This window comes from Amblyomma maculatum, chromosome 1 (genome assembly GCF_055883805.1).
Source record: "Amblyomma maculatum isolate TAMU_Amacu chromosome 1, ASM5588380v1, whole genome shotgun sequence".
In the NCBI taxonomy this organism is placed as follows: domain Eukaryota; kingdom Metazoa; phylum Arthropoda; class Arachnida; order Ixodida; family Ixodidae; genus Amblyomma; species Amblyomma maculatum.
The window spans coordinates 484,449,154-484,474,985 of NC_139344.1; the positions used below are offsets into that span (position 1 = coordinate 484,449,154).

General features: G+C 44.9%; 1 protein-coding gene and 1 long non-coding RNA gene across 2 annotated transcripts; both read left to right on the forward strand.

The window, feature by feature from the left end:
- Nucleotides 1–6,568: 6,568 nt before the first annotated feature.
- LOC146210146 (uncharacterized) lies at nucleotides 6,569–11,557 on the forward strand. Its single transcript, XM_084608163.1, has 2 exons — nucleotides 6,569–6,899; nucleotides 7,472–11,557. Exons 1-2 carry the CDS (start codon nucleotides 6,779–6,781, stop codon nucleotides 7,678–7,680), a joined length of 330 nt encoding a protein of 109 aa, XP_084464289.1. The 5' UTR covers nucleotides 6,569–6,778; the 3' UTR covers nucleotides 7,681–11,557.
- A 3,673-nt stretch (nucleotides 11,558–15,230) lies between these two features.
- On the forward strand, nucleotides 15,231–17,279 carry LOC146210147 (uncharacterized). The gene is made up of 3 exons (XR_014708343.1): nucleotides 15,231–15,375; nucleotides 15,706–15,812; nucleotides 16,878–17,279. It is a non-coding gene; the product is annotated as an uncharacterized LOC146210147 (long non-coding RNA).
- Nucleotides 17,280–25,832: the final 8,553 nt, after the last annotated feature.

Sequence of the window (25,832 nt, forward strand, 5' to 3'; positions counted from 1 at the left end):
GGCCGCTTTTGCGATGACGGAGGCGCCGCAGCGCAGAGGGCGCCACCAGCAACTGGTGTGTCAGCCGTCCGAGCGCCCGCGTATGTGCGCTGCGCGGCGGGGCGGATCAGTACGTTCTTTTTCGCTTGTGCCTCGTCTCGATCTGCTAGTGTCAACATTTTACAAATATGCCGACTAACGGGGCTCAGTACTGTTAGCGCTCATCTAATATATTTTCCATTTTGGCCGTCGGCAGCGCCTCGGGGAAGCAACATGACAGTAGTTGGGCTATAGTGCTCTTGGGCTCCGAAGAAAACAGCTTAAGGAGAGGGGCGCGCGCACGAATTCAGACTCGCACAGCACGGTTCATTCGCCGTACAGCTTGAGTTAGCATTCCTAAAACACCTAATTCGCGTTTTAGAATGTAGTCGTTTTGAAAAGAGGGCGGTGTGGAGCCAGGATGTATGAAGAAGTCAAAACGTGCAACACATGCGTTCGAGCGCTGAATAAATACAGCTGGTCATCAGTAACCAATTATTAAGTCCAAAATGGTATATTTCGTTGATTGACATGCAAACCATGCCGACTACATTGCGTCACCTGAAAACACTAGAAAAGTCGGCATTGCAGATCGATTGAATTAAATATAGAGTATCCCGCTGAAGGTAGATGATAGCAAGGAGATGAAAAACGAACGACAAGCAGGTAAACAGGCTATTGAATAACAGAACACAGTGGGTCTGGAAACGTGGAAGAAGTAGGAGGTAAAGACTGCAAAAAAAAAAAAAAAAAAAAAGTGTCGCCTAACAGGGAGAGAGAAAGGGGTGTGTGGGAGGCATGCGGCATCGTGAATAGAGCGACCGTGAAGGTGAAAAAAGGGTTGAAATTTTTGTGCGGCACGGCAAACGTACGACTCAGAAAGCGGACAATTAAATATAGAGACATATGAAAGGCAATAAAGAAAAACGGAAACAGCCGAGCTTAAAAACCAATTGAAGTCATGGGAAGACGAAAGCAGTGCACAAACAATTAAGCTACAATTCGGGCGTGCAATCGAACGCGTGTAGAGGTATGACTGTCGATATTTAGGAGTCAACAACTTAGTGAAAGTGTACGTTAATCTAAGGACAAACCTTTTTTTTTTCTTTCAATAAACTGGAATTTCTAGTAACGGATGGCTTTAAATACCCGGAGATGCGTGTTTACTTAAGACATTTAATCTCAATGCGTTATAGCTTGACGGTAACATTGTCCCAGAAAATGTTTTCATTCTAAGTAGTTTTTTTTTTTATTCTGCGTGCTCAAGCAACAGGCAATATGCAAGTGATTCTTACTCCCAGAAAATCGCTCTAGGGATGTTTTGGTGCACATGCAAAATGAAAAAGAATAGCTTTGAAAAAAAAAAAAAAAAAAAAACGACGCATAGAAGACGCAGATGCTATAGTATGCGCGTAATTCGCTGCCGCTAGACCATTATTACAACGTCAAAACGTTTAGTTTACTATATGGCGGGATTTTCGATCAGCTTTTAACACGCTGCGAAAGAGAGGTTGTAAGACCGGCACTCGGTTTCTCACCATGAACAAAAGCTGCGCAATAGGCTCGAAGCTAGGCCACAGTTTGCCCAACAATTTGACTCGGGTGGTCTTTCTGGACTCCTGCGCAATTCATATTTTGCAACATTCCTGTAGAGTGTTGAAGCTGAAACATTTTATCTGCTTGGAACAGAAAGCTCACACTTGAAGTAATGAAATTTCATGTGCTTTTGCGGCTTCGCTTTTTGCGAAGTCAAAGAAACGCGACAACAATTCCCAAAGGAAAATATAATTAAATTTCCTTGGAAGTATTTCACGTGTAATATCAACCTTGTTATAATTTTCTTAGGGAAACAATTATAGCCTGATTAGTTCTGTAAAGAGTAGTCGCCAAGTCGCCCCATTATAGTCCTTTAACTAATACATTCGATTACTCATATTTCGTACCACACACTCGAAAATAAACACGCATTAGTGTCCGAATTTGAATTTAACCTTATATTAATTACTTGCTTATTAGGTGCTCCTCATTTGTTTCGCAGTTTTCCGTTTTCTCTCGGTGCGCGACAAGAACCGCAGTACTTGCCAAGGTGGCACGCAATTATAAGTGTTATTTTTTTATTTGCTCTGTACATCTACCATTGATATGCTATTAAACGTCCACACTCAAGTGCCCACTACAACCGCATTCCTTAGTAAGTGACTGGTTTAATTTTTCGTATTTTATTTGAAGCATTGCCCTAGCTGTACTTGACTTTTTTTTTTTTTTTTTATCTGTACAACTGTTTCACCCTTTCGTGAGCGGCACGTAAACAATTGTCCGTGACATATATATTTGTTAATCGCTAACAAAAAATAAATCCTTGAGTGGCGTTTATTTTCGCCGGTACCCAGTGCAATGCTTCAATTCATATGGTTAAGAATAAATATATTTTGCTCGCGCACTGTAATTTGTGTAAGCGGTGATTAATGGTGCAGAAAGAACACCAATTAAGGAGATAAATTACAGATTGCTGATGATTTAAGATAATTGTTCAGTCATATATTGATAAGCGCAAGCTGCAAAATATAAGCAGGTGTTCGTAAAAGATTCGCAAAGAGCCCTCATAAAGCTCAATTAAACATTGATTCTCACGTATACTGTTTTCCTCCGCGTATAATACCGCTCCTTACGGGAAGAACGAATACAAAAGTCCACGCTTCGTTGGAAACAATGCGTACAAATATCTCATCTGACGATTTGTGGCTGTCCGCAGGAATAAAAAAAACGTTGAAAGAGTTTCAAATAGCGATTCAAACATCGCACGCAGCTCTGAAGGAATACCAAAGCGTGCAAGGCATCTCCACAGAGATGTAAAGGAATTGCATGGATCAGTTTAAGCCCCTGGAACAAGTAGCCTCTTTATTAAATACTGCACCAATGGCGTAGCGTTGGAAAATAGCTCCAAACAGTACCGCGCCGCTTATCTGTACCTCCGCTGTCCCCGCAGCGGCTACGCGCCGAGCGCCGAACGTGGCACCCCTGTTGCAGGTCGCGCCCTCTCGCGGAAGTCGGTTCCTGTCATCGCAAAAGCGGCCCGCTCTCCGGCGCCGGTCGTCACACTGCCCAATCTTCTAGAGCACTATATCCTCGCCTACCTTCTTTCTTTTCGCGCATGCGCAGCTTATCAAGATCGCGCGGTGGCGACCGGGGGCCCGATCCTCGATATTCGCCTTCCCCTGGCGGCGCCATATTGTCTTTCTGATTGGCTCTGAAAAGAGTCACGTGCTTCAAACTTGTGGCGCGAAACCATCAGTTGAGGCAAGCACTTTTAGCGGTTACGTCAAAATGACGTAGCCGTGAAAATTGATTTCAACCGGAGCTATCCTTGTTGCCTGGATGACAAATACGAATGATTTTGGAGTGGAAGCAAAGTTACTGATGGTGGTTTGGAGAACACTTACGCTCGATTAACCAATGTGATGAAAATAATGGCATACTGGGAAGGAGCGGATGCTCAAATTTGATTGGCTGGAGCTATGTCACGTGAAACACGTGATACGCAGGCATATTTAGATTACGTCAAATTGACGCGTCATGACGTAACTGATGTGCCGCCATTACCGAAAATGCTGACGTTTGGCTAGGGTGGCTAGAACTGTGTGAAAAGCGCGGCGCGTTTCCATTACCGGAAATGGCACCGCTGCTCACCGATGCCGCTAGGGGCGCTGATGCTAAGGGCGCTGTTAGGGTGGCTATCCGCGGTCGCTGCTATGCATGGGGGCAAGTGCGCGGACTGCGCATAATTGCATGATTTGCGCACCGTGGTTTGGCTTTAGAATGCCGCTGAAGGTGAGAAATGGCTCGGTGACGGTGGTTTGTCGACACAAAACAATTATGAGGCCCGAGTTAAGAAATATTCACCAATCAGAACGGCATTCTGTCTAGAGCAGACGACACGCAGTTGCGAGAATCAATTTTTTTTTTCGGCATAAATTTGCGGAGGTTTAATTTAACGGCAGCTGGACCACTCATAAGGTTCAATTTGTGTGCTGGCATGAAAAGTAGCTGACACAGACCCTCAGACACCTTTCTAGAACGCCCATCCTTCTCCGCGCTGCTAGGGTGATTCGCTCCTAATGCCTTCAGATTTTAATTCATTTGCTTTCATCTCGGCTTCCTCAACAATGTGTGGCATTTTTGTTTATTATCACCACCTTTGCCTCCTGCGGTGGTTTTCTTCGAAGTCCACATGTCGACTAGAAGCTAATAACAATCTGCCTCTTAAGAGCTTCAATTTCAAGCTCATGTGATGTAAACAGAGCATGCAAATTCGCGCTAATACGGTGAGGAAAATTTCAACATATGCGGAAGGTGTTGCATGCTTTTCTTTTGCTCTTTAGGTGATTACATGGCAAGACTACTCTGTGTCGCGCAGTGCGTTTGTATCGTGAAAGAATTTGTGGGGTTTTTCTTGCCGAGGCCAAAAGGAAATGGCAAAATTGTACTGGAGGGCTACAGATTAATTTTTCGCCCCATTGAGTTCTTTTAAATGCTTTGTAATCTGAGCAATCGAACGTTTTTGAATTCCCTCTTCTAAGAAATGCTCCAAGGAAATGTAGCTCGTGGAGCATAAAAAAAAAAAAAAAAGAGATGAGTGCACTTACCCAGCAAAACAGAAAAAGACGTGTTTCTGACAGAATACTTGTTTATTAAATCTATCATTATGTGAAAATACGGTCGCCGGCATGTGTACATGATGGTACCCCAAAAAGACTTCAGGTGTCTAGAGAATGAGAAGCACGCATGGCTTCACTCTCTTGGCTTTCCTTTCATCTTCCTTTTGATTTGCCCCTTTCAAAAAGAAGTGAACCCGGGTTAAGCAGTAAAATTTAACTACAGAATTCGTCAGAGTAGGTGAGTGCTGGGGGCAGCCTATTTTTGTTGTTTCGCCAATCATTTTCCACATGTCAGTCACCGACTTAGCGTGGAGACAAGTTCTGCTGAAAAAGCTAGTAATTTTGTTCTCTAGTGTCATAATAAGGTTGTACAGGGAGTGTGTGGGATACAAAAGCCCGCCAAGGTCCCACAGCATCGATGCTTCTGCGGGCAAATCGGAGCTGGGCACGTCTTCTTTCTTCATTAGGCAAGCATCCTTGCAGTCCTCACAGTCGACAGACAACACACGTTTCCTTGCCACATAGCCAGCGATATAATATATAAGGCGGGCATCACTTCGTTCAGCTGAGTAGGAAGCATGGTCCACAGACACTTCAGCTGCATCGCATTGGAGTGGTCGGCTTTCTTCTTCTTGCTCTCCACCGTCGGTTCCTTCGCTTTCTCTCCTTTGGCAGAGTCCTGCTCAAATATTTAGGTAGGTTCGGAAAGATGGTTGGAATCGCATCTTCTTTTAGGACAGGAACAGCTCGGGGCACTAAGACCTCCTTCCCGTTTATGTTGTGCTTGAAGTTCCGCACAATAAACCTATCAAGGAAAGAACGAAGAGAACCATGCATGAACTGAAGTCTGTATACGAGAACACAAATCACACCTGACGATCAAGACAGCACCAGCGGCCACTAAGGCAAGCACCTGAGAATGCGCATATACAGCGCTAAAAAGCGCGCCGTGGGATAAAATAGTTCATACCTTGCGTCAAAATGTTTCTCGCACACAGCAGAATTATCTTCCAGTTGCTTATCAGCCCTGGGAATGGCGTTGGTCCATTTGGCGAATAACTCTTCCGAATTTGGAGCTCGGAAGAGGGACACTTTTTCTGTTGCAGATCTGTACCCAGAATTGCATCCAGGCACGAAGCACCAGCGCTGTGTCTTCTTTTTTTTTGCTGTTGGTGGCATTCTCAAAACCGAGCAGACAACAAAATAACCAAAAAATTTCAGAACGCAAAAAGCAGCGCGTGCGATGCGTTCTTACCACGTGCACAACGCTACTGCAGCAATGCGCCGGGCTGCTTGCTCTGACGGCGCCGCTGTCTTCAGCGCCCCCACGCGGCATCGGCGCGCTTTGGGGGCAGCTTTCGCCGGCCGCTTTGCACACCTCAAAAAGTTCTAGCCACCCTAGTTTGGCCGCCATAATTTCGCCGAGTGGCGAGGTGCCCGAATTATGCTAATGAGACTATGGCGACAGGCAAGCTGATTTATGCAGCCGTTAGCCTACCGTAGTTTCTTAGCTTGTTATTAAAAGTAAAAGGATAACTTTATATACACCTTGCATGGCTTTTAAACGCAATAGAAAGGCAAATAATGAGCGCGTATGAAATAAAGGACGCTTGAGACAATCTGTAATGGGGGCAGAAGCTTGCGGCCGCGTGACGGCGCTAACTGCTTTCTTATTTCAAACCCTTTCTTCCTATGGTAAGAAATCATTGGTCTGTGCGGTTATGATAACCCAGCAATGGCGGCGGCCATGGAGGGAGGCATGAAGGGAGGTACGCTTTCATTATAGTGAACTAGAATATATATTCTAGTTCACTATAGCTTACATGGAGGAAAGAAAGAACTTGTACGCTTATGAGTGGTCTTCGTGCCGTTCGTCGTCTGCAAGTAGTGATCGAGGATTTGCTGCAGCACAGCAATGCTGTCATTGTCTTGAAAGATAGCTCGTCAGTACAGTCAGATCAATCATCTGACGAGGAGAGTAGTGTGGCGGCTTTGCAAGCTCCGAGGCGAGAATTGTCCTGCGCTCGGAATGTTGAACTGTTGAGCTACTGGTGCTTCGGGTGTGATCGCCAGTGGTGAACGCCTCTGATGTTGGATGGCACGAAATGTATTCGTTCGGCCGAGCGACAAGCTCCCGGAATGTGTCGGGCTTCTCGATGGGTGTCGACCAGCAGGGCAACGCAGTCAATCTGCTGGAAATGGTGCAGCACGTCGAGCATCACAGAGGTAAGTGCAATAAGAAAACCTGTAAAGGTGACTGTTCATACAGCGTCATTCGCATTCAAGTTGTACGCAGGCGGGAAATGACTGAAGATTAAAGGAATACTCACAGGACGCATGCGGCGAATCCGATATTTTTAATCAGCACTTTGCGTTGCTTTTAGCTGCATATTTCTACGACGCATTATAATTTTCTTCAACTTCTCTACACTGCACGAACTTAAAAAAAAAAAAAAAAAAAAAAAAAACTGAGTGTGCTTGTAGTTGTCAAGATTTCTTGGTTAATGGTTTCGACGACCGAGGAAGGAAAAACAAGTGAAATCGCCTGATATAAGTCGTTCCCTTAATTGCAAAAAAAGAAAGAAAAAGTTAGCCACAATACAATTTCCGCCACCAAGCCGTCTTTACCTGTTACGGAAATGGTTCACTTAGGTTTAGGTTTTGCACTGACCATTTCTTGCATTCATAGATTACACTTTACCGCAGCCTAGCTTGTAGCTTTGATGATTTTGAATGTTCCTGTGCCATGCGTGTTTGATATTTTATTTGCATATAATTTAGGCACTAAACATTTGCAGGTGATCGTGTGGACCTTGTGCAGCCGTTGCAGCACTTCCAATCCGAGTCATCATGTGGTCGAGAAGTCCTGGGGCCATATTCAACATCATTAACCTCTCTGCTAGGCTTGTATAATCTGGGAGGCCACGCCTTGTCCCTGGACGGCCACATCAGATGTGAAGTGCTATGCAGATGGACAGCTCTTTTTGAAGATCGTTACAGCTTGTAGTGTGTGCAGATCACATGACATTGACGCCACCTGCAAATGGTAATCGCAGCAGGAACATCAACAAGTACAAGGAAGAGGACGTGCAACATTTATATTAACTCGGACAGGAACAACTTGATCACCTGCACTTGAGATTTTCACTCGCTGTCATGATTTTGATATATGCCACAAGTGATCAATGTGCACATTCTTACTGCTTCATGTTCGATAGCATACTGCTGAAAAGCCGTCCAAGTCTTAATTTTTTCTGTGGTTTTGAGATATAACCATCTCTTTGGTGTACATTTTGTTGATAGCATGTGCAAGAACCAAGTTCAGCTTTGGGGTGGCGCAGTGGTTACGGCGCTCGACTATTGTTCCCAAAGACGCGGGATCGAATCCCGGCCTCGGCGGCCGCTTTTCGATGGAGGTGAAAAGCAAGGCGCCCATGTGCTGTGCGATGTTAGTGCACATTAGTGCGATGTTAGAACCCCAGGTGGTCGAAATTTCCGGAGCCCTCCACTACGACGTCTCTCATAGTCTGAGTCGCTTTGGGACGTTAAACCCCACAAACCAAACCAAACCTTTCCTTGGTGCTATAATTTTTTGTCTACCATCTGTAGACATACTGAGTGTATTCTACAAGTGCTGTGGCCCTTGCTGAGAGCTGTCATTCTTTGTTGTATACTTTGCTTTTTTGTGTTCTGCTTAAACTCAGTGTGCATTTTATTAAGTGCTTCATGTCAATGAAACACAGGAAGGTACAAAAACGTTCTCCTTCTACCTCCAGAAGTGCCATTCTGAGTAGGACATGCGGGCAGCAACAGTTCACAATTCACTTTGGTGTTTGTGGCAAGCAGGCAGCCTGCGATGTACTACTTCAGTGAGAATATTTGACATACGTGCACCCTGGTGGATGTGTCTGCAGTCGTTTACCATAGCAGAGTCCATTTCGTTACACCTATCTTGTGTGCTACTAGGGTGAAATGTGAGGTGCCCACTGTGTTTTTCCACAAACTGCAGAGTGAAGCGAGCTGTGCTTCTTTGTATTTGGTTGCCTTTATGCTTGTTTTCTATTGCTTCCTTCATATGCTGAATGTAGATGAACAGCAATCAACTAGTTTTCCCAAGGATAATTTGTGCATCTATTTGGTGGTCATTGTCTTTCATTGTTGTATGCACGGAAAATGAGGCCCCCGCCAACTTGTCAACCCATTTTGGCAATTTTAGATTCCACTTTTGCAAAATTTGCCAGTTTCATTTTGCACTGCAATTACTGATGCTTTGTAGTGATGTTAATCAAGATCCCAGATAACCTGTTTAACCTCTGCATCATTTGTGTGGCTCGGCGATCAATGAACATTTTTGTATTCTTCAGTTTTTTCACAAAGGCAACTATTGACTTCTCTGTTTTGTAACTAGGTGATATTGATGTGCATGTGCACCCACTGGCAAAAGTTCTTGAAGGTGGCTTCGCAGGGGAAAGAATGCATTCATTTGTATACGGGATAAATTGCTTGACATTTCATGTTTCACTATATAACTCATAGTCACAATAATGATGCACAAGCGCAGGAGTGAAATAAAAACTTTTTGATAAGATTGTCCTTCATAAATTTTTGACTGCAGCTCTACAAAATGCTTTGCTCCTTTTGTGCATTGCTACATATCTTGTTCCATAAAATACCTCCCTCCATGATAGCGTTGTGTGTAGTCCTTCCATACCTCTATTATGAGGCTGCTATCTGGGCCATTTGCTTCTTGACACATTCTTGCTGCTGCCACATGCCCTCCGGCACTCACATATGTTAAAAGAGGGTTGGTAAAGCTCACATATTCATGCTCTAAGCCACTGGAGACTGGCTTCATCACTCGAGATGTTTATCGAATGATTGCAGCTGTGTATAACTGCTTCATTACTTTTTTTCTGTTAGTTGCTTTTGTAGCCTTCATTGTTCTTTGTGAGCTTTAAATTGAGAATTTTAAGGAAGGGGCACAAATTTTATGCCAATCACTTTCATTTCATTTATATAGAAGCACTTTCAAGGAAACTTGTGTTTCATCATCACTTTTCAACATTTTGTACCATTGTGCTAGTACTGAGTTGTATAACTTTTTGCTCTCATAAGTGACAGCTGCGCTAGTTTCACTTACACCTATCCTATTGTCGCATGTGTTTTCTATGTTATCTAGTATCCCTATGCTTTCCTATTATATCAGCTTCAGCAATCCTCTCTGCATTTAACCCTCAGAATGTGCTGCATATTTTGCACGTCTGCTATGTGTACAGCCTAAATTGAACACCACAATATATTCTTAAGATTGCATTCAAAAGATAACTTCCTGAAGGTACAATCCTATTGAACACAGTAGACGTCATACTATCCATAAGTGAGCCATTCTTTTTCATGATGTATTGAAGAATTTGTGAACAAAGCGATTTCATTTTATCTTGACCACATTCGTCTGTTGTTTCTGTGGTACAGCCTCTGCCACAGCTGCATCTATAACTCGGCTGTTGACACTGTGGTCAAATGTCTTGCGAGCCAGCAGAGCCTAATGTAGCGTTGATGTTCAGCTATTGGCTTCTTGCTTTTTTTTTTTTTGATGCAGCAACGTTAAAGCCTCTTTTCTTCACAAAATGCGACGTTGTGAGTGGAAAATCTTGGGCACATTTCAGACAGGTGACATGGCCGAGTACTCAGTGTGATGTCTCTGGCTTCACCTTTGAGATGAATGTGTGAGGTGATAAACCTTGCAGGATCTTTGGGTAATAAGACAGGCAACCCTTAGGCCATGGAAACGCATCCGTACAGCTTGGTTAGAGTGGGCTTTATAGGTATCTAGACAAGTGCTCTTCCACATAATTGGATAACTTACAGGTATATGCTACTGATATGTATCATAGAATAAATACTAGATGTTAGCAGTAGCAAAGTCGATTCACACGAATGAGAGTCTGCAGACAGGAGCCATAAAAGCTGTTGTGTCATAGCGGTAAATGCTGAGCTTGCGTGTCCCCACAATTGTTTTTAGAGCATGAAGTTTTCAAGTGCTGTGCTGGTTTGCCTGATAGCCGTCACACTGAGTGACTTGCTGAAATAATGCTTAAGGCTTGTCTTCCTGAGCCAAACATTTCTCCTTTTTGGTAGACTGCATAAAGGGAACATTCTAGGTGTGGCAGGCATTTATGCACAGATAAAATCATTCTTACACACACTATAACTACCTTTGCCCTGTCCATAACAGAATCAGGGAATACTTGCTCTGTCCCAGGTGCCGACTACCATTTAAATGACGTTGAGTTCCATAATCTTTGATACTGGTAATACTGCGGAACGCATAGCATCCCTTGACTGTAGTTGCAGCCTAGTGGTTTGAGCATTTGGGGACCAATCCTCAGTGGTGTTGGGTACTCTTTGGTAAAACAGTGGGTGCTTGCTTTGCTGGTGCTGGGGTTATCTTGGGCCAAACACTTGGAGAATGGGTTTTTGACCCTATCTTGTGTTCCCTTGCTTTGTATAGCTAATTTCTCTTCTTTGGTCTCCAAGGCCGTGCCACCTTTCAGATATGGCGATGAGCTGTACAAGTACAACAATACTGTAATTACTTGAATGCGTGACAGCCTTTCATTTTTTAGGCTGTGTATTGTAGAGTGTGTAGTGCTGTAAATAAATTTTGTATTGTTTTGTATATTGTAATTTTCAGTTTTCTTATAAGCAAGGCTTCATGTCAGGTGCATGTAAAAAAAAATGCCAAAAAGTACCGAAAGCAAATGATACACCAATTGTTAGTCAACGACGAGCTGTTTAAAGCTACAGGGAATGTGTTACGTGAGTAGCAGGTCTCTTAAAGTGTGCATGTTTTACCAAAATAAAGGACAGAAGCTATACTGCAACCTGTTGGAAGAACCATGCATACAAGACGCACTAGCTGCAAATCATACGCTCATTTAAATCACGTTTAGTTTTCCAATGATATGCAATCAGAATGTCGAAAAAGTAAATTTCATGCTTTATTCCCATATTTATGCCCGTATTCAGGTGAGGTTCATTTGAGCATGTTTTTGAGTCAGAGTGTAGAGAGTGGATGTTAGACAGTTGCACGTTGGACATTATGCATTGCTGGAAGAGCACACAGGGGATGGCACAGCCAATACAAATCATACAGTATTATCACCTACAGTATGAACCTTTGCCAAAAAATCCAGAACACCACCCTGATGTGCTGCAGGCCACATTGCTGCAGGCCTTGCAATTCATGCCTCTTTTTGTCGAATATTGTTCCTGTGCATGCTTCTGTTTTTCTTTTTTGTTGCTGTTACTTTTTACTTACGGTGTCTTTAAAGTCACGCTTGCTTTCCCCTTTGGCTCCCTTGCTTCACTCAGAGACAGGTTCGGGCTTTGTGTATATAGCATGTGCACTGGTTAATGTGTGCATGAATGCTACATTCAATTGACAATTGCTTCAAGAAAATGGTTTCCGTACTGCATCTAGCTCATTGTAATTAGGCATCATATATCATATTCACTCTTCATGTCTGTTCCTTCACTTCCTGATCGTCAAATAGTATATGTGAAGGCATATCTCTAGCTGACCTCATCACCCTTCTCTCCTCTGAGGAATCATGCTGCACTGAAAGAAAGTGCCGGATGCTATTGCAAGTGCAAAACTGGTAAACAGTAGCAAAGGAACTAGGCTGTACCTGACAAATTTTGTTTCTCTTGTGACATTGTGGTGTGATGTGCACCTGCATCAGACGAGCAGTGTTGCTACTTTTATAAAATGTTTTTATGCAACATGCTCAGAAACCAAGCAGAATAATACCGACAGCTTTTTTTTTTATTATTATTATTTTAACGAGGCATCTGCCACAACAGAGTGACACACTCTGCATGCGGTGAAATGTGCATACAGCGTGCTATGTCTAATTCAGGGCACATTAAATGCCATCAGCGTGAAAGCTAACCTGTTGCTGCCAGTGGGCATCTGGATACACTTTTCATTGCATTTTCATTGCTGCCAGAAAATCTTATCTGCTTATTTTTGCGGCTGCGTGAAAACGTCCCCGCCTCGATGGCTCAGTAATGATTATAGACGCTCGGCTCTCTGACCCGCAATATGTGCGTAGCCCAGCTACGACGATCGCATTTCGATGGAATTAACACGCTAAAGGTGGTCCGATGTCAGCGCATGCTAAGATCGCCAGATATATGGCCTAATCGAGCTCTCCACTATGCGTGTTTTCACTACGCCGCTCCAGTCGGGCCGATATCTGCACGCTACGCCACAGAAGCCGACACGTATACCCGGCCGTAGCAGACTTGCTAACATGATGGAAACGGTGGGCTGCCGCAGGCAGTTTCCAACGACAGTGATACCCTGAGAAGGCCAGCGTTGTCGTCGGATAGGTGCGTCTCTTCTCTAGAGGCAACTGCAGCCCGAAAATCTGTTGGGCGCTTCCAATTCTCAGTCGTAAACAAATTCTTTAATCCTGATACTCGCCGATTTCTCTGCGCGACTAAGTCCATAAATGAAACACGGACAGCTAGCAACATGCAGGCATCTCAAGTGAGGCATCGCTCACACTTGACGACCGGCTGTTCGTGGGGTTTGCGTCGAGTACCGCCGTTCGCTCAGCCTAGCTGCTGGTGGACGTCCGACAGCGTGTGTACTATGATGCACTGTGGTCGCAACTACCGTTACTATAATAGTACAGTACAGCCGCAATGTATACGTAAGTATCTCACTATCTCCTCAGCCTTGCCCTGCCGCGCGACGCGTGTATGCAGCGTAAACACTGTTCGCACCGACCCTTCAGCTTCTTGGCATCGCAGCGTTGGCATTTTTGTAATCGGCGCCAAGTAGCAGACGACGGCGTTGTTTTTTGTAACTTTTTTTCTTGTTTTTTAAATTTCGTCATCAATTTCTGTTTATACGCGTTTTAGCGCCGCCCCAATATTTACGTCACGGGTACGTCACAACATGGCCGAAAAGGCGAATATCGAGGATCGGGCCCCGGCAGGGCGTCCATCCATCCATCCACCCATGGTACATCGCAGTACATCGCTAGGCCAGGGGTGTGAAACTCCCTATACCTCCCAGCGGCCACGAATTACAGACGCTAGCGCCAAACTCCCCATTATAGGATTATAGCGGGCGGGGGCGCGTAAAAAATGGACTTGACGGGGGAGGCCGTATAGCGGACTGGTCCAAAAAAACGGTGCGCTGAAGGGGGTGTCGGTAGGCTGCTTCAAGCAGCGCGGGTCGCGCGCTCGCGTGCGCCCGCGCCCGGGAAAACGCTCTGCCCGTGGGTTTTCTACCGCATCATCGTTCTGCCGCGGAGCGACCATGCGACCGGCTCGCGGCAGGAACAGTGTGATGGAAAGAAAAACCACAAACATAGCGCTCTCGAGGGCGCAGGCGCTCGCGAGCAAGCGTACCCGACCGCAGCAAGAAATAGCACAGAGAACAGCAGATATCGTTTCTCTTTTTTATTAGCTGCACGTGAAACAGAAAATGAAAAGATGCGACAAGGTATCCCTCACACACGCGCACTTTACATAGCTAACAGTTTACAGTAGTGTTATGTGTTCTGCGCTAACATTGTAATCTTGCATGCTTGCTTTATCACTACAAAAGAACCCAGTTTGCCGGCACTGCTTCTGTCAGCATGTGTACAGTTGATATGAAATTAAATAAATGATGCACATATTCATTCTACGCATTCCATACCATCAAAGCAATGTAGAAACATGAGCAAATACCTGCGTTCTAGTTACCTAGTGGTTGGTATTTGATGCAAGTAATCACATGTCACTGCGCTATACATAACCAAAATGCATGATTAAAAATTTACACTACCCTTCCTGGAAGAACCGTCTTCTTCGAAACGCACGTCTCTCCACAGTACATGAAGGTAACAAGTTCAACAACACGAAACACAGCGGATATCGCCGACTGTAATGGCCAGCACAATCAGCAGACGAGATGGGTCCACGGAACTGGAGGTGCACGCAGACAAGTCTCTCGTCTCACGAAGGGGCGAAGAGCCAGCAGGAATGAGATGCACAGAGTAAAAGAACCGCGACGAAAAATCGCGACTTTGGCCGATAAGTCAACACGCAGAGAATTCACAGCGCTAGGCTACGCAGACGACCGACGCAGACGACAGTTCTAATTCAAAACGAGCGGAGTCGTAACGGTTGCAGCGGTTCACGCGACGAAGCAAGCCACGCAGCGCAGTCGGCGGCGCCGTCAGTGCGAGGGGAAAATTTAGGCGCGAGGGAGAAGTCCTCCTCACAGCTTTTTCTTTCCTCCTTTCGCCCCCGCTTGGGAGAATTAGACGGGACGGAAGACCTGCCGGTCGCCACCGCGCGATCTTGGCAAGCTGCGCATGCGCGAGAAGAAAGAAGGTAGGCGAGGAGGATTTGTTTATAATCTGGCGGATGTGACGTAATAAATTGCTTATTTTTGTTTTTTGCTTGCGTGTACTCTCGTACCCAGACGTTTTTTTTTCATCGCCGCCTCCGCAGCCGCAGTTGCTCTTTTTTTTTTTCTTTTTTTTTTTTTTTTCCCGTTTTCAATTTTGGCGCGCAGTGGTACAAGCAAGCGGGAGGCTTGTTCGCGCCGCGTTGTTTCAGATTGACCAGACTGGAATGTATTCTGCAAAATAGACTGGGCGGCACCCATCCTTGCAAGTTTCTTCAGACTTTCGTAAGTACAGCGAAAATGCAGCGCAAACCACTTACGGCGGCATCCCGTACTTTCCTCATGGCGCCGCTCTTCTTACGTTACAGCTTGTCTGGAAAGTTTTGCTGCATCGATGCGTTATTGCTAAGTGATCTCAATTCTTTTTTCGGCATCTTGCTGTGAGTCGGTGGCTTCGTAGAGGATCTACGAAGCTCTTTTGCGTGCGCCAGGAAGCAGTCCCTTCAATATCCGTGCTTCGATCGGTCGCCGGCGGCTCATTTTCGAGTGCGCCTCCGTTTTGCTCCCGAATAGCCCTGTCTTAGCAAGAGCAACCATTTCTATTTTTTGTTTCAGTGTGTGCCGAAATACTCTTGCTGCACAGCGTTTTTGGGATCTTGGCTACGTCGCAGCTTCTGCTCATGGGCTCTCCTGCACCATGAATGCCTTGTGGCTCATGAAAGGTGGGTACAAAGTGTGTGCTGGCAAAAACAGGTTGCTCCACAAGAGCGCTACTATATGACATCGAAGTGACCTTATTTCTGAAGCTGGCACTGGGCATGCATTTCGGTCAGCACCGTCACAGCCAAAGCAGTAGAAAAGGGGGAAGGGGGTGGGGGTGCCAGTACATATCTGCCGGATTGTTCTAACCACTAGATAGGACTAACCCGGTCATACGACTACAATTGTTGTATAACATTTTAGCTAAGCGTGATAATATTAATGCTGACATTTTTGCATCAACTCCAGGTGAATTCAAATTCTGTTTCTAGTTATGACTGTATATTGTCTTGTGTACCATACAAGGTAATTGCTGTTCATGGGCACGGTAAAAAAATACGTTTTTCAATGCTCACCAGCAAATCTACTCAGTGACAGTGCTATTTCTGTGGCTATTATATAGATCCTTTTTGTATTCCTGACTAGAGCTGGTGAAATCGCTTCTTTCAGCTGTAGCGCGTTAACAAAATGAATGCTGGTGCATATTTTCCAGTAGCTGTCAAATACAGTGAGAGGGCATTCAGGTGCACAAGGTGGGACTAGGCTGAACCAGTCTGTCCCATATGGAGATACTAGTGCCCACGTAGGCCTGTCATGGTAGGAAATAGAATTGTATAATTGCTCGAAGAGCTTTCCAGTAGCATGTCTTGATGGGCTAGCTGGCACACCACTGCAGTGTGGTTTGGCTGTGCGAACAGGCCAAGGACGAAAGGAACGCACATGGAAATGCCAAGTTTGTTTTATAATTTCTTCATCTGCGTGTTTCTTTGGTTTACACTGCCAAATCATATTCACGCTTTCCTATATGTTATCTTGCAAACAGCAAATGCACTGCTGACACTAGGGGCAAATGTTATTTGCTCTTTTTAGTTGAGGCCAATTTATTTTACTGATAGAACATTAAATGTTTCCATGTGAGTGCCATGCGACAGCTACTAGCATTATACTTTCCTTCTGTGTTGCAGCGGGATCATTCATGTCTTACCTTTACCAGGAGCCGGCATTTATTGCAATCTTCTGATTTCCAGGCCCTTCCCTGTCTGGCGCGTGTGCTGAAACAGGAATCCCTTGGAGGCGATTTGCAGCTTTTGTTCATCATCTTGATTCCGTCCCCACATAGGTAATAGCCACTGCGGTGGCACAGGATTAGAGTGCTCAATTGTTAAACCCAAGGACACGGGATGAAATCCTGGTTGCGGCAGTCCCTTTACAATGGAGGCGAAAAGCAATGCCGTGAACTGTGCGATGTTGACACACATTTAAAGACAAGGTTGTTGAAATTTCTGGAGGCCTTCACTAAAACATGTATCTATGTCCCAATATGGAAACAGTCTGTCCGGGCAATGGACAGGGAGAAAATCCAATGAGGTCATTGAGAGCATATTTACCACGGTACCAGGGGTGAATCCAGGTGCCTACCCTGTTGGGGGGGGGGGGGGGGGGGGGGCACAGCTAGTATTATTGCGACATATCTGTAGTGCTTCCTGATATCTATTTTTTTACATAGTGTAGACCAGTTGGTGCAAACCTAACTTGCTGGACATGGACATGGGAAGCCAAGGACATGGGAACTCAATACAAAGAAGTACATGGGACAACACTGTTTGGTCTGAGACCCATTTCCAAAGCATTTCACCCCAAAAGAGCCAAGCATCAGGTCGGAGGAAATCCTGTACCAATTGGAAAACTGTTGAGTACCTGGCGGCACCTGAAATCAAACCTGGTACCTTCTGAATGCGCAGCATTTCTTTTTCTTGTGTTCCAGTGTCTTTGGCTGGTCCAATATGTTAGATTTAAGTTTAGTACAATACCCCAAGAAAACAAAAATGACAAAATATTTTTGGTCAGTACATAATCTAATTGCCCACTGTTCTTTTAGTTTTCATGCCATTATTTGTCTATAAAATATATATCCATGAAATTTGTTGCCGCCTAACTAAATTTGTGCAGAGCAAAACACAAAATTTCACCAATCCAGTTTTTGTGTGTGTGTGTGAGTGTGTTTAGGTAAAGACTATCAGTGTTAAAGAAACATTGTTCTACATGCTAGTTTAACATATTTGACAATGGCTAAGTTTAAGAAATAAAAAGCACAGTTATGAGGTTCCTGAAAATTTTCAGACAGCTCGTCTCAGTGCATATTATTATTTTTTTTTAAGAACATTGGTAAGTATGCTGAGCACTGATGTCTTCTTACAATGAAATTTTTTCTAGCTTGGTCAGTTCTTTCAAGAACAAACTTAGTATTATCCTTTAACCATAATCATCACGGAATGACACCTGTAAAAAAAAAAAAAAAAAGACGAAAATGTACTGCATACACCAGCGCACCTTTGACCAAGGCCTTTCTGAATTCATGAACGATCATTAAGCTTTTTTAAGATCTTCCAAAGCCACGTTGAACACCATTAGAACAAGAACCCGAGCAAGGGCTACTACCCCACCAAGACATGATGGCCTTGTGACAGAATCTGCCTCACATTCAGGAGGTACCGGTTTCAATCCTGGTGCTGGTGGGTACAAGATTTCTCCCTGCCTGATTCTGGGCTCTTCTGGGATAAGATGCTTGGGAAAGGTATTCTAGTTCACTTCAGGAAAAGGGTCATGAACCAAAATTCTCGCTTCGTTTTACCATTAGACAACCCTAAGTCCGCTTCGTGCAGCAGAAGCCCACGTGCAGTTCCTTTTTCCTCCTTTCCTAAGTCATGAGCCCTGGTAAGCCAAGCACCAGGCTGGGCCATAGCTGGTACACATTTGAGAAAATTGGAAGTGGAAGTCGAACCCACCACATTGCTGTAATGTGGAATGATGCTGAGATAAGGAAATAGTGAGCCAGCCCAATTACTAACCATTCAAGAAAGACTACTGATTACTCACACTGTGGTTAATTAACAGGATGTACTCAGGGGTGCAAGAGCTCAAATAAGATTTGTAGCGAATTTTGGAGCAGCAAAATCTTCGTTTTAGAGCAATAAAATTCATATTTGGAGCAGCTCACGAGAAAAAAAAATTAATTCAAATTTTGGAGCTGTTAAACAGGGAAGAAACTTTACTTTCGGCACAAAAGAATGAAGAGGTATGAATATCGGACTGTATGAATGTGATCCAAAGGAAGTCTAGCAAAGGCCACCTATCACCGATGCTGCTTGTACTATTTATTTTTGTAAATAAGCTTTTTGTACTGCTAGGCATGCTATCACACACACAAAAATGCGAGTCATAAAATTGAAGAGGCTAAATAAAAAAAGCTAGAGAATATGCTTTTTTTTTTTTTTTTTTTCATTTAGCACGGTTTGACAACCTTAATCATGGGACTTTATGTTGCTTGCAAGGCTCAAAAAACATTGTTTTACTCTCTGCAAAATCCACAACTCGTGTCGTGCGAGGGCAGCTACGAAAGAGCTTAATTTGAAGCAGTGACTGCGATCAGCCTGTGTCCAGAAGCGAGCGCAGTGCAAAGACAAAATGTTGATTAAAAAGCAAATACAGAAACAAAGACAAAAAGAAACGCCGACCAAAAGGCGAAATGGCAAATGCCGAAAGCAAGTTTTAAGCAAAGAAAACCGATGAGCGAGCACATCTTCGGCTTGTGAATTATACTTCTTGTGGACTGGCGGTGGCTTTGACACAATATTTTGATTAAGGAGAGGTGGACGATTATTAGGTTATGTATTTCATGCACAATGCATACTTTATAGTACTTCAATGTTGCAGCATGCATAAATGTTAATTTTGGCAGTTTTGGGCTCCACTGCGGCATTATGGAATTCAATAGCTAGGCTGCTGTGCGTTTCTCGACCTTCTGATGTTCGAAATAAATTTCACATGTTCCACCTCCAGTTGTATTAGCACAAACTTCGGCGGTGATGCAGGCATTGCGAAATCAGGGGTTAGACGAGTCGTATGTGAAAGTGCTGCAAGATATATTTAGTAGGTGCACAGCAATCATAGTTCTGCATAAAAAAGTAACAAAATTCCCATACAGAAAGGTGTTAGGCAAGGAGACACGATCTTTCCAGTACTATTCACAGCTTGCTTAGAGGAAGTATTCAGAGACTTGGAATGGGAACAGTTAGAGATAAGGGTAGATGGAGAATACCTCAGTAATCTGCGATTTGCTGATGACATTGCTTTGCTAAGTAGCTCGGAGGATGAACTGCAAATAATGATTGATGACCTAGATAGCAAAAGTAGAAAGGTAGGCTTAAAAATCAATATGCAGAAGACTAAGGTAATGTTCAACTGCCTCGGGAAGGAACAGCAGTTTACGTTAGGTAGCGAAGCACTGGAAGTAGTAGGCGAATATGTATACTTAGGACAGGTAGTAACCGCAGATCCGGACCATGAAAAGGAAATAACAAGAAGAATAAGATTGGGATGGAGCGCGTTTGGGAAGCACTCGCAGATTATGACTAGCAGCTTACCGGTATCGCTCAAGAGGAAAGTATACAACAGTTGCATCTTACCTGTACTCACCTATGGGGCTGAAACGTGGAGGCTAACCAAGAGGGTTCTACTTAAGTTGAGGATAACTCAGAGGGCTATGGAACGAAAAAGGGAGAGGGCAACATTAAGAGATATAGGAAGCGTGCAGAGTGGGTCAGAGAAATAACTCAAGTTACTGACATTCTAGTGGAAATTAGGAAGAAATGGGCATGGGCAGGACATGTAGTTCGAAGAGAGGATAACCGATGGTCGCTTAGGGTAACAAACTGGATTCCAAGGGAAGGAAAGCGTAGCAGGGGGCAGCGGATGAGGTTGAGAAGTTCACAAAGGTCAAGTGGATGGGAGAGGCCTTTGCCCTGCAGTGGGTATAGTCAGGCTGATGATGAAACACAGAAGCCACCTCCTGCACTATCTGATGATGGGAAAGTGAGTCTATCGACAAGACAGTATAAAAATAACCTTGCTGTACATGAATGAACCAACAGGATATCGAAAACTTCCATGAGCTGCATAAAAAACTAAGATACATCATATAAAAACATGCAGCACTTAAAATACAGTGTTGAAGTATTGCTCCAAAATCACAAGTACCACCACGGCCCACCACGGAAGCAATAGCAGTGGTGCCTCGTCACAAACAGCCCATTTGCGTTATAGGGTTCCTTCAGCGCAGAGGCAGTGACTGAACTGGAAAGCGGTGAAAGCACATGGATGCAAAGAAAATATGAGTAGGCATTAGGCATGCCGCCATCTCAAAATAAAACTAAAATGCCAGTGACGCATGCTACAGTGTCTGAAGCATCGTGATTGGTTATATCACCTCCGCAGAAAGTTGTCACTGAGTATGGCAAACTTTTGCGGATAGTCGGGGCATTTTGGCACAGCATGACGCAAATTTCACGCTTAATGCACAGCTTGGTGCAGAAATATGTAGCCGTATCAAAATATGCAATTGGTGCAGCTGTTGCACCCCTGTGTGCTGTCCGCTCATCATTCTTGGATATTCAGGCACCAAGCCGCTTCTGCTCTTTGAGGCCTGGGAGAGGTCTGTTGTCTTTGCCTTTTTAACTGCTTGGGGCACGACAGATTTTATTAACCCTATTCAGTATACCAACTCTTTTCAGCCTTCCGTTAATAGCTTGGTACGCAGATTTAGGGTGTCTTTGGCAGGCGCACCTCCTGCATATCCTTCAAAACCTCTAGCAGTCTCTCCACTGCTTTGAAGCTCTGTTCGATCGATAGCCTTTGTCCTGCGAAGCTCCCTAGAAACCAAATACTGAGATTGTTGCACTGGAAGTCTCGTCACTGACACGAAAGAATAAGTAAGGGGAACAAAGGACTCCTTTGCGGCGCGACGGAGTCCTGTATTTTTTCTTCATTGTGCATGATCATCCTTTATAGATGTGGTATCGCTGTCATACCTGCTTAAGTGCTTCCGCACTAACTGGGAACCAACATGGCGGCCCACCAAGCCTGACTGCCGTTTTTAGCCAAAATAGGGAACCCTAGCATGAGATGTCACCACCCTAAGCCGGGCGCCGCGGCGCAACATGTAGGCTCCCTATCCTCTGAATTCGGCGCCATCTACTATTAGTGTTAGAAAGCGTCTGCTGTCCCATATTGTTTCCAAGATCATCCCCACGCTTGCAGGGGTGATCTCTGAGGCCATGCTTCCCGCCCTTCCTCGCAAACATCTCCTCGCCTTCGACTGTCTTTTGACCGAGCCACTTTTTTAAAAGAGCGAGAATAAGTGGCGACTCACTGAGCGGCCACTCTTTTGGAGAGCCGTCGCTTAGTGAGCAGTGGTTCTTTTGGAGAGCCGCTGGTTCAGTGAGCCATCGGGAACCGTGAGCAGCGTTTCTTTTGGAGTGCTGTTAGGAACCGTTCTGCCAGAGTTAGGTCTTCTGTTTGCTGCTACTTTAGCGCCATCTATTAGCAGTACGAGAAAGAAACTCCAGTGGGCAGGCACAGGTGGATTGGGCCGGCATATAAAGAAAAGAAAAAGGTGTGCTGTCTGCACAATCCTTCGCACATAGTTGGTCGGCTGTTTCGGCGCCGTGTCGAGGCTCCGCGCCGGCGACCTGACAGCCGCAATGTGTGCATGCTTCGGGTGGTCGCCGCTGTTTTTGTGCGTCTTTTGTTTTGCTTTCAATAATTGCTATGCATAGTTTTCTCAAGCTGCATTACAACAGGGCGAATGTGGAATGCATAGCCCCTTCCGCAGCCAGCCCAGCAGAAAAAAAATATCTGGTTCAGTTATGAACAGCACCGACTGCAGTGCGTCGTGTGCTCAAAACGGGAACAGATGCTTTGAGAAAATTAAAACCACACTTCAGAGCATGAATGGCGAGCGATTCGGCTTGAAGTAGATACAAAATGAATGAATGAATTAAATACGGTCGGTGTATGTATGTGGCGGCAGAAACAGGAAGGTTGAACAAGTTTGGGTTAGGGTACTGGGCCAAAAACCTGTTGCCAGGAATAAAGGAAGCAATGGGAGAAGCCGGGGCGCTGAGAGCTGTGGGCATTGAGAAAAACTGTCGCAAAGTTGAACGGGGTTATAAGAATATACGAAAAACGAATCAGCTAGAGAAAGCATGTAGGAGGAGGGGGGGATTTAGAAAGTGAAAAAGGACTAACGCGGACTCGAGCTACAAAGCGCACACTGCATTAAAAAAAATGATGCATTTACATTATACTTCAGGCTCCTGAGTTCACTGTCTCCGGGAATATAAGAGGGACCTCGAATCGGGTAATCTGCTTTCTCTATATTTATAATTCACTATCTATATCTGTCTACATTGTCACTATCAGTATTTATTAACAGTCAGTCCACACGAGATTTTGGGCTAGAGATTGATGGCCCGAAGTATTTATTAAGGATAATTCTCAGTGTGTTTAATGATGGCCAATGTTATTCAGATAATTTTGAAACGATAGGGTACCAAAAGAACGAAGTCCTCTCTTGGGGAATGGGTGCACCTCCAGTAAATATAGTGGACTTAAATAGAAAGAATCACGTCTAATGAAATATGGATTTTGCTGTTTACTGGGATTTTGTAGTCATCATGAGGGGAGTTAGGATGGACACACAAATATTTCCACGCTTTTGTTTAGTTTTGGGAGGTCGAACGGGTGCGGATCAGTGAACGAGAGAGAGGCAGAGTTGTCTTTCTCTCCAATAGACCACTGTTCGCTCCTGAGCGCCCCAGGCTTAAGTGAGCCAATGAACCGTTCAAATGAGCCGGCTCACTTCAGTGAGCTGAGCCGTTCTGAGCTACTCACTAAAGTGTGCCACTTTGCCTATCTCTAGGTCGTCGTCTCTTCAGCTCACTGTTCCCGAGTCTGCGTCGCTTAGATGGTAGCCATTAAAAGGTACTCTTGAGAAGATAAAGGTGGCAAACCTGCCACACGGCGGCTGCGACGAGGTACTGGCGAATCCAGGATGTTTTACCCAGCACCTCCACCAAATGTAGCGGATGAAATAGGTTTAATAGAGGTGAACGTTTGAATAATGAAGGCTGCTTGCAAACGGCCCAAAGCCCAGATCAGTCTGCACGCATCTCTCTCTGCGTCAAACTCCTCATTTGAAAGTAAAAAAGGGGTATTTCACATATAAACCTCTCTGGCACCCATTCCATTGACTTATGCTTCACTTCAGCAGACCGTAATGGTTGCGGAGCACTGCAAGTTTCATTTTCAACCCTGTCAAAATGTAGAGCACATGCAGTCGAACCCCGCAATAAAGAAACTTTCTGCAAAGGAATTTTTGTTTTGTTTTGTCCCCGCGAGAATTTCACTCTTGCAAAAGTTGACAAATAAGTAAATATTAGCAATTGGCAAATAAGCTGTAAGTTGTGATGGCCCAAAAAGTGAGCATGGAAATGGCGAATACGCACTTGTCAGAATTCACAACCAGGCCGTGCCGTTGGAGGCGCTGTAAACTGCACGCAGGTAGTTCTCGTTATCTATAGACATATTGCTGACTGTGTTTGCATACATCAATGATCGATGTATGCGAACACAGCTGGGAGGCCTTTTGTGACCTTAGCAATGAACTGCTGAAAGGTTTGAGCTGGGTTCTGAAGTCCAAAGGGCAGTTGTGATGGCTGTTTTAGGTATGCTGGCAAACACAGTGGGTATCTGGTGATGTGCCTAACCAGGTCCACTTTGTTAAAAATGGTGCAGCCATTCAGATGTGATGTGAAGCAGTGGGTAGCTGTCATGGATAGTCTTGGCATTCAACACTTTATAGTCACCGCACGGACGCCAGTCACTTGGATCTTTTTTAGATATGAGATGGAATGACAGAGCCCATGCGCTGGATGATGGGTGTATAATGTAGAGCTGCATCATGATTGAACTCCCGTTTAGCAGGTGACCACCAAACAAGAGGTGTGATCGTGCTGCTGGTGGTGGTCACACCATATGCTTTGGCGGCTGGTGAGATTGCAACGCTTCGCCAGTTACTGAAATTACACCAGGATGTTCTCAAAGGAGGTGACAGTATCAGCATGCCAATGCCAGTGGGGGACAAGGTTAGACTCGACACCAGATATAGATAGCCGAGTGAAGCTGTCTGTCGGGCTACATGCTGAATGAAGCCCAAGTCAAAGTATGATAGGAAATCTGCGCTGATGATTGGGTCAACGTCAGCGATGACGAACACTCATCAAAAAGTGTGGCAGAGTACCAAGTTAAGGGTAAGGGAGCGAAGTCTGTATGTCAATATGGTCGAAGAGATGGCAGCCCATTGCGATTGCCCCGCCAGCTAGGCACGATGGCTTTTTTTGAAGGATCACGCTGACCTCTGCACCATTGTTGACAAGGAACGGATTATGACAGGTCTTGTCAATTACCACAAAAGATGGCCGCATTGGGGAGCCACGAGTTGCCATTAATGGTCTTGAGGGGTTTTTCCCAATCACGAGACGTGCACTCCATAGCAGGATGTAGGAATTGCCAGTCATACCAGCAGTGTTAAGTTATGGCTCTTTGTGCGCGATGGAAAATGGTGACTGGAATATGGTGAATGGTCTCTTGGGACAGGCTTCTGAGTGTCAACTAAGGTAGTAAGCTCATCAGTACATGCCTCGAGGCAGGAAATTGCAGAGTCTGCCAGTGGTGAGACAGCTGTGCCTAGCTGGAAGGCCACCTCATGAACCTGGTTGGTCAGCTCCATGGTTGTGTCACTGGCCACTGGGAAGGCAAGATGCAGATGCTTGGGCATCAGCAAGAGCTGAAGAAGAGCTCTCGAAGCAGTGGAACATGGGTGGTGAGTCCTCACCGAATAGCTGCCAAATCCGGTGAAGCAGTTGTGAAAGGAGACAGTCGCCAAGGTCCACCAGTAAGGAGCTGCTGTAGGTGAGAGCGTTCTTACGCCATAGTTCTCTCGGGTACTTTGGTCTTGAGAGCTCTCTTGGGTATTTCGGTCTTGAGGTGCTGATGAGGGCATCTCCCATGAGTTCATAAGAATATCCTACAGGTCACTGATCATGTCAGGAGAGAGCGCAGATACGACATGATTGTACTAAATC

Bases quoted from the DNA above. Each gene is read 5' to 3' on its own strand.
- LOC146210146 (XM_084608163.1), top strand. From the start codon at position 6,779: ATGTATTCGTTCGGCCGAGCGACAAGCTCCCGGAATGTGTCGGGCTTC. The intron at 6,900-7,471 runs GTAAGTGCAATA...AAACATTTGCAG, and splicing joins GCACGTCGAGCATCACAGAG to GTGATCGTGTGGACCTTGTG.